This window comes from Gastrolobium bilobum, unplaced genomic scaffold (genome assembly GCF_033153095.1).
Source record: "Gastrolobium bilobum isolate Gb01-03AN ecotype WA unplaced genomic scaffold, APGP_CSIRO_Gbil_v1 utg25989, whole genome shotgun sequence".
Taxonomy (NCBI): domain Eukaryota; kingdom Viridiplantae; phylum Streptophyta; class Magnoliopsida; order Fabales; family Fabaceae; genus Gastrolobium; species Gastrolobium bilobum.
The window spans coordinates 23396-32537 of NW_026900085.1; the positions used below are offsets into that span (position 1 = coordinate 23396).

General features: G+C 37.5%; 1 protein-coding gene across 1 annotated transcript; it reads right to left on the minus strand.

The window, feature by feature from the left end:
- Window positions 1–2242: 2242 nt before the first annotated feature.
- On the minus strand, window positions 2243–8883 carry LOC133295252 (vacuolar-sorting receptor 6-like). Its single transcript, XM_061494052.1, has 13 exons — window positions 8388–8883; window positions 6868–7560; window positions 6697–6785; window positions 6452–6521; window positions 5653–5736; window positions 5459–5535; window positions 5263–5344; window positions 4362–4444; window positions 4180–4243; window positions 3948–4076; window positions 2933–3036; window positions 2709–2823; window positions 2243–2609 (listed from the first exon to the last, which is right to left on the minus strand). The coding sequence occupies exons 1-12, from the start codon at window positions 8686–8688 to the stop codon at window positions 2710–2712; spliced, it is 1890 nt and encodes a 629-aa protein (XP_061350036.1). The 5' UTR covers window positions 8689–8883; the 3' UTR covers window positions 2243–2609; window position 2709.
- Between the last annotated feature and the right edge of the window lie 259 nt (window positions 8884–9142).

The window sequence follows — 9142 nt, forward strand, 5'->3', positions numbered from 1 at the left end:
GGGCCATCCCTGTTCTGTCATTATGGCCTACCCCCTTGCCTCCACTTCCTCTATCAGGTGGATTCTCTTTGAGTTCAGGTGGATTATCAAGCTGATTCCCCTCCAACTGGACTCTAGAAATATCAGAAGCTGCACCCTGAGTGTTACCCCTTACTGAGCCTCTGTCCACAAGAATAGCCATCCTGTTAGGTTGCTTGGATCCCCTTGAAACAAGTAATTTAGCCACTGGTAGTTGTAATCCGGAAGCCTTAACCTCAGCTCGAACCCCTTGACTTGATTCCCCACCTCCATTGGTACTTTTCTTTTTCCTTCCACCTTGGCTTAATTTCTGCTGATTGGGATTCACCACAGACTTCCCCTTACTAGGAGTAGATTCAGATATTCCAGGATCCTGGCCAGGGCCTTCATCACCTGCATCTCCCTCTAAGGGTCCAAATCTAGACCCCGAGGCTGAGGATTTAGTACCCTGGTCCTTCCCACCTACACTTGGTTTCTCTTTGCTAACTGAGACATCCGAGGATTTTAATTGCTGAGCTGGCCTTTTGTTATTCCTTTTCTGGACTGTCATCCACTTCCCAAAGCCATTAACCTCCTGGCTTCTTTCAACTTCATCTTTCCCAGAATCCTCAGAGTGGCAAGGACCAGCATCCAGATTATTCAAATCTTCCTCAACACTCTCCTCATTCTTCTTATAATTAACCGGATTGAACACACAATGCTCCTTCTTATGCCCGTACTGCCCACACAAAAAACAGATCATGTGGAGGCCCTCATAGCCTATATACAGCTGCCTTTGCCCAATTCTGAACTTGGAAAGAAGGCTCTTACTCAAGTCAACTTCTACACAAATGCGTGCAAATCTTCCCCTATCAGTGATCTCTTCTAACTGCCCTTGCCCACTAATTCGCAATGAATTCTCATCAATCCTGAGCGTCTTACCCACCATGTTCCCCATTCTCCACAAATCCTTATACGTATAGAATTCCCTAGGCACCCCTGGGATTCTAATTCAGACAGCCAGCTTCTTAACTTGTTCATCAAACGGATCAAAGTTAGGTCTCCACCTTTGCACTATGAGATAATGATCCGCAATGATCCAAGGCCCTTGTTGCTGCACAAAGAGATAATCCTGGCTCTTCTCGAATTCGATCAGGTAGTGATCATTTTCCAGATCTAGTACCGTGTATTTCCCCTCCAGGTTCCAAAGCCTGTGCAACCTATTCCACAAAAACCTGGCTCCTAACTTCTTCCCCATGAGCTTTACTATCAGTGCCATCCTCCAGCGTTTGCACTGCTCCACTTTCTCCAGCACGTCAAATTGGTAGAAGGGATTCAGCGGGTCATCCTCTCCAATCTGCTCATAAGCTTTCAGAGCTTCCTCCTCCTCGATGTCTTCCCGTTTGCAGTGTGCGAACCAGTCATCGTCGTCCTCCTGTCCACCATCCCATACACCGTTGATTCGCAGGAGTTGGTCTTTGTAAGAGACCAGTCTACGAGGGTCCCTTCGTACCCCATCTCCCTTCGTGGGATCATTTCCTGCAGCATCCATCTCTACCGCCTCCTCCCTAACCGTCTCAACCTCCATTGCGCCCACAATCAGAGGTTCTTCAAGCATCTCCTGATCCGTCATCGTCTCTCCTTTCGCCTTCTTGGCCTCTCTTGTAGCAATAATTCCTTCGTCTATGGTGGGGGGTCTTCCCCCTTTAGCCACCATTGATATCGAGTGAAACCCTAGCAGAACTCAAAATTTGCTTCTCACGCGCCTCACGCGCCTCGCACTTTGGTTCCTTTTATAAAATTGTCTATAATAAAAAAAAAATTCCTACCCTTTTATTATTGCATGTATATAAAGAAACAGATTAACATTTCTCATGTTATAGGAGATTAAATTACTTTTTACACAGTACATAAAAAAAATATAAAACCCGTGTAAAGCCGTTTGAGGAAAGGAGAAAAAAAGAAAACATAAAACCCAAATATTTCCTCTGCTCCTGAGATTCTTCGCCTCTAATATAGTTAACGATGTATAAATTATTGGTCATTGTATATTCAATCAGTTATTAAAATTTGTAGATGATGCATAAATTACTGGCTAGCGTATGTGAATACTTTGATGTATGGTCCTGCTGCAGCACAGACTCAAATTGGCACCCTAGTAACAGATTCAAGCTAACTTCGAGCAGATTTGATTAATTATCCTTAAGAACTATAAGGCAAAATGCTAAGTGAAATAATGGATTGGTGAACCATAGATTATATTCTGGACCATACATAAGAGCCAGAGTAATAATGTACTTGTATTGGCAACTTATTGTATCAATGTCGTCATAAATTGTACCCCGACATCACATGAATCCTTATACTATATCTAAGGCGAACATTTACATCTCATCAGTTCTATTTACAAACTCTGAAAACTGGATATTATTCTATGAAGAAATTTTCTGTATGCATGTAATATTTCACATAATTATCCTACAGTAAAGTACTGGATCTTCCTTCACTGTCAAATTGATTCAAATGCATATAGCCAATCCTGCTTATAATCCATCTCTCATGTGGATTCTACAGTGCAACGGGATCCTTTGCCTATTATTACCTTATTATGTCTGCAGGCACAAAGCAGATAGTGACAAAATAAGATGATTGTTCTCCATAAAATCAATCTCAAACGAAGCAAGTTAGTTGAAAGGCGAATAATTGAATACCTTACACCGTGCCTTGTTGTCGTAAAGGCTGAGCTTCAGAGTGAACTTCATTGTTATGCTGGTCGAGTGGCATGTATTGTGACATGATAGCCATGACCTCTGAGTCCATGTAAGACTACAAAAAGGAGATAAAGGTAATTTTAAATATGGAAGCTAATTTGGATCTCCAAATTTAACATGAATGATTTATACATTATCTGTAGTTGAGAATGAATTAGGCTTACCCGGAGCCTATATTTGTAGAATATGTAACCAGCTAGAGCAGCCCCCACAACCACTGCTATGACCACAAAGGCAAGGACCCGTCCAAATCTTGAGCCACTTCTTTCTGCGTGATAAAAACCAAAATTCTAATTATGTACTATGATTTGAATTCTAAATTTTCTATTAGACAGTAAAAAAATCACTCCCTATTAAACTCTCACTAACAAGAGTAGAAAAAGGACAACGTCCAAATCTTGAGCCACTTCTTTCTGCGTGATAAAAACCAAAATTCTAATTATGTACTATGATTTGAATTCTAAATTTTCTATTAGACAGTAAAAAAATCACTCCCTATTAAACTCTCACTAACAAGAGTAGAAAAAGGACAATCCTTGTACGCAGCCGGTAAACAGCATACAATAGAAGCAAGCAGCCATCAAATACGATAATTTTCAAGTACAATGATACAAATTGGTTTCACTGGCCATTTGAAAGACAACGGTCATAAATGAAAACAGGTGATTAAGCTGTAGGGAAGTTTAGAGGGTGTTCGATTTGTTTTCTGTTTTCATTTTCAGCTGTGTTTTCGCTAATAGTTATAAAAATACCACCTTGTTTTTATTTTGTTTAATATTTTCAAGATTTTGTAAGGAAAAACTGAAAATAAGATGCTTTTGTTTACAATTTCCTTCACAAAATCATGTAAAGAACAAACTAAATGAAAGGTGGTATTATTGTAACTAGTAACTACCACTAAAAGCATATCAATTGAAAGTAAAAATAAAAAACAAACCAAACAGCACCCAGTTTCTTAAAAAGGAACATGTAAAGATTCAGGTTAATGATCATTTTGTTGATTTAAGTTGAATATTTACTGCATTGGGTGCTATTTAGGATTGCAATATCAAAACATTCTAAGGATTTATACTAAATGCGTAGTTGACTACTTGTTACTTTATCACTTTAAATTCCATGGGATGCTATACAGCTATTTCTCACAGAAGAATCTTCTACAGTTAGACTTTAGTATCTTACCAATACAAACATCTTGCTCCTTTATATATACAAGATTTCCCTTGCACTTACAATCATAACCACCCCAAGTGTCCTTGCAGCTGCAGCCATCACACTGACAAACACTTCGCTCCTTACATTCATCAATATCTGAATCAGATCAAGAGTTTTACAATAGTTATATTTTGCAAAATTTATCATATAAAGAAGACAACAGCTTTTTTTGAATTGCTGCGATGAAAACAAATATTACCTTCACATTTATTACCGTCCCCACGGAAACCAACTGGGCACTGACAGCCATTTACCTTGGACTCCTATATACAAAAAGGGAATTCAGTTAGCCTTGAGGCAAATCCAGGAAAGTGGTAAAAGAAATATTTTACAACAAGCAGAAGAAGGAAAAAATGAAGATTAGGTTCAGCATTACTGAACTGAGCAAGCCGAGAAAGTTAATCCATTTCTAGTTTCTGACCAACAACCTCCATTGTTTATAGCACACCTTGCAGGTCCAAAAGCTGTCAAATAAGGAAAAGAGTAAGCATCTCCCCAACATCATGAAAAAGAGCATATGACTTGGTACAGAAGTAAAACAAGTGTCCTCTTATTGTGGACCATGCAAAGACATTAGTTTTTTCAGTCTAAATATACATTAACCACATTTAGATATTCGAATGATTTATTATTTGATTCCACAGCAGCCACAGGTAATACTGTCAAACAACGCTTTCCAAGGAGAAACAGGTGACAAGCTTAAATAACTGAATACTAGAGCTACTGAATGCGGCTGATATATCCTTGAAAAGGTTTCCGTATAAATATCCCATGACAGCCCAATAATGAATTCCCATTATTCACAAGAAATTTAGTAGTATCCTTAGAATGAATAGATCTTTCAATTAAAACTTATTACTGAATCTTTTTCTTATAAAGGCAGTGATGTAAAGTGAAAATTAACCACAAAATCATCAACAAATAAATAACAATTATTAAAAAATGTACAAGGTAATTCATATTTTCCTTACATTTTTCCAAAGTAAAAGATCTAGCCCACAAATAAGAATGTTTAGGGGTAGACACCCTATTGATCTTCATCCACTTCGTAGTTCAAGTATCAGTAAACATGCAGTTGTATTTGGATTTAGATTACAATATGGAATGAATTTTCTTAGACGTTTGACATGAAAGTTGCGTATAGGATGAATTCCAAATCAAGGAGGAAATTTCTTAATCTCTGGCTTCCTTAGCTATCATGTTTTATGAGAAGAGAGTATAGAATATACTGATGTTCTAAAATAACAGGTAGATGAAACCTTTTAAACTTGAAAACGCATACCTTCACATGATGTATAACCATCACCCTTATACTGAACACCTTTCACAACAGGGCACTCACAAACTCTTCCCCTGAAAGTATCCTGACAAAGAATAAAGGTTTAACTTGCAGCCAATCATACACAGACACATAAACCATGATATGTCTAGTGATTCTAATTGGCAAAAAAATGATAATATAATTTCCTTATTTATACCTTGCAAGCAGTTACGTTAGCATTCTTGTCTTGCCAACATCCTCCATTTCTTTCAAGACACTCATTAGTCTCAACATCTGATAAAATCAAACCAGTATGTAAAAATCAGAATATTGCACTCATGGTAGAATTTTAGAAATAGAAGAATCAATCATCAGTGTAGTTTCGTATACGGGTGTACTAAGCACACCAACCTCCACTTAAACAAACTGGAGGTTCAGTAGTCTCCTTAAATCCAGCGCATATAGCCTTCAGGACAGCAATTCTCTCCAATTTTCCTTTATAAAAAACAAATAAAACCTTTAGAATTCTGATTTGCCAGATATGTTCCTGAAAAGGATATTTGTAGTTGAAGAAGTAAAATATCTGTCCACTTCATTACACAAATGACAATGATTTCGACATTCAGTTAGCCAATCAACTGAAACAAAAAGGATAAAGTGCAAGTAATATACAGACAAGAGATGAAGGAAAGGAAGATGACCACAGAAGAGCAAAAGTAAATTAGAGAGAACCAAAGAAATTCTAAACTTCACTCATCTGCCTCAAGTGAAAAAGAGAACCCAGATGTTCAATATTACAAAGGGTTACACAAAACCCTATAATCACAAACTTCCATGAGCCTGTAACTATTTTCAGAAAATGAGACTAGTCCTTTTATATTAACAGAAAAGTGAGTTCCATTTAAATGTGGGGAAGGTGATCATGATGGCTTAATAGTGCTCAAGGTAGAAGACAGAAGCATCACATAGTTGAAAGTAAGTTCATGGGTCAGTTGCCATGCCAGTGAAACATGGAGAACAAAAAGACATAATAGCTATAGATTTAGAACACAATTTTGTTTGTGCCCTTAAACTCTCAGCTGAGAAAACATGATAATTAGATTTTGGATAACCAAACTTCAACAATTGGGCTTCAACAAGTTTGATGTGTTCAATACACTAGTGAGAATTCAACCAGAATATCTATTAAATATGTATTTAAGTAACTAACCTCTATATTGGACATTGTTTATAACCAATGTTGGCAAGATGGTGACATCACCACGAGATCCTCTCCCAATCTAAATATCACAAATGAAACAAAACTATGTAAATTATTTGTCTCAAAAGTAAAACTCAGTTCTGTAATCACCTGGATCCGGTGCTTCATTTCATATGGTAGCCTTTGTTGTTTGATGACAGTTTACAAAGTTTTTAATTTTATAAGGACATGGCATTAAATATTAAACATCTGACCTGAACTTGTTGCTCATTCTTTAGCACTTCATTCTCCACATCCGCTTCAGGGTCACCCATGCATTTCTTAATTTTCTCAATAGGCAGATCTGGAGTATGAAGATTAAACTTTAAAAAAGAAGAGAAAATAGCACAATCCCATGCACAGCAGTATCAAAAAGTAGCATATACCTAATGATTTCATGACATCATCAGCACACTCTTTGCTGTATCTTTTCTCCTTCATAGAACATCTGACATGAAAATCTGTTACATAATCCCACCAGACCCACGAACGGTTGCTCTCATTGGCAACTCTATGAACACAGAGCTGCCTCAAATTTTCATACACTACATCCTTCCCATCATAGCCCTCTCCAAAATCCTTCTCTGGATCCGGGGCACAATATCTCCCATGGTTTATACATTGAGACTTGCATTGACTGCTAGTAATGAAGGGCTGCGGACAAAACCAAGTTATATAGTGTGGAGTGAATAAGGTATAACCACCCCTCTCAAGAATCTGAGCATGACCCTTAAAATTCTTAACAAAATTCATCTGTTCTTCGCAACGAGCTCCACATTCATCATTGCTGTTGGTCCAGAACTCATACTCAACTCTATTATCAGGGTGAGGTACTGACTCTCTCCAATCCATTCTTAGCAAAACTTCATCTTTGTTATTTAAAGCTTCCTTCAACACATCACCAAAGGATTTCTCTATTAGAGCTGATGGAATTACAATCTTCTCTATGTATCCATCTGCATCATTGCTCTCCTCAGGAGAATCCATGGTTATCAGAGACTCGTCAACGCTGTCCGTCACTAAAACTGCTGCAGCTCCAGCTAGTTGTGCATGCCATACCTTCAAGGCAAAATAACACTCTACAAGCGCAAATAACTTTACCAGTAAGCATTAGACAACCAGGATTCAAAGAATTAAAATGGGAATGGGTGCTTGAAGCTATTATCAAAGATTTTTTTTTGGTCATGTGAGGAACTTTTTTCACTGAGACTAGTCCTTCTGTTGGTTTTCAAGAGACAGCTTGAATATTTTAGCATCACAAGACAAGAAAAGCCACTATGATGTAATTTGGAAGTGTGAAGGGTAACTTGAATAGGATTAATCAGAGAATCGTATAAAAAAACCATTTCCCGTTAAACACGACCAGCGAATGTGGGGTGAAGAAAATCCTTGTACGCAGCCTTACCGTTGAATAATTACAAAGAGTATCGTATAAACTAAAAAAAATATTAAAAGGAAAGGGCAAGACTTTTAATTGTGGGATACATGTTATTTTCCACAGTAAATTTTTTTCACCCCATATTTTGTGGATTGCTATAGTAGCCTTTATTTCACTTACAAAAGAAAAGAAATCCAAGAAAAATGGGAAAAAGTAACTGTTGAAAAGGATAAATCAATGTATGAACATATGCTATCATTGAATCAACAAATCAACAACCGTTTATATTATGCACAGATATAACATAACTAATCTCAGACTATGCAACAACAGGAAAAAAAACAAAAAAAAAAAAACAGAGAATCATAGGTTGACATATATAACAGTCACAAACTCATATTAAGAAAAGGTAACTGTTAAATGAAATCTGGAGCAAGATGAATCAATCCAGATAATAATAATAAACAAAGAAAGTCAACGATGAACAAGGTTGACTCGAATGAAGAAAAGAAAAAGAAAAAAGAATACCTCCACGATCAAGGAGAAGGATAGTGGGGCGATAAGAGCGAAACTTGAAGCTCTTATCCCCATCAAAGAGTTGACATCCATGAGAGTTTTTATCAGGGTAAACCACAGAGCCAACGATGAATCCTCCATAGTCTGGAAGGCCAAAGTTTCCGATGGCAGCATCACGTTTGGACCTTAGCTTGTGAGGATACAGAACCCTGATGTTGTTTTTCTCAACCACGAAGCGGCCATGAACAACAAGAGAGCTGAGAAGGAAAAACAAGACAAAGAGAAAAAGTAGAGAGTTGTTGAGAAAAGCCATGCAGAGGTTAATAGTTGAGTTGGGAGTGAGAAACAGAGGAAGAGGAAGAAGGAAGAGTAATAAAGAGGAGGTGTGTGCACAAAGACTTTGCAACTGTCTCGGTCTAACAGGTGGAAAGTTTTGCTGAGAGAGAGAGAGAGAGAGAAGGGTTGGTTAGTGTCTCACAATCAAGCTGTGACGTAAAGAGATGGTAAACGACAGGTGAAAGGAAGAGGAAGGTGGTGGACGGAGTCAGGGGATCTACTTCACAAACTGTGACAGGTTATTTCACTCCTCGCCACATATACATACACACGCACAGAGAGAGAGAGAGTGAGAGAGAGAGTTTTTTTTATTTTTATCTCATTTTATAATTTTTTTAATGGAGTGAAATTTATTTATTATTTTAATAATTAATATTATCATCAAAAAGGTAAAAAATAGAAATGGATCCTCTCATGTGTATTTCAACATG

Bases quoted from the DNA above. Each gene is read 5' to 3' on its own strand.
- LOC133295252 (XM_061494052.1), bottom strand. From the start codon at position 8,688: ATGGCTTTTCTCAACAACTCTCTACTTTTTCTCTTTGTCTTGTTTTTC. The intron at 6,522-6,696 runs GTCAGATGTTTA...TGTGATATTTAG, and splicing joins AGAATGAGCAACAAGTTCAG to ATTGGGAGAGGATCTCGTGG. The intron at 3,037-3,947 runs GTAAGATACTAA...TTTATCACGCAG, and splicing joins GGAGCAAGATGTTTGTATTG to AAAGAAGTGGCTCAAGATTT.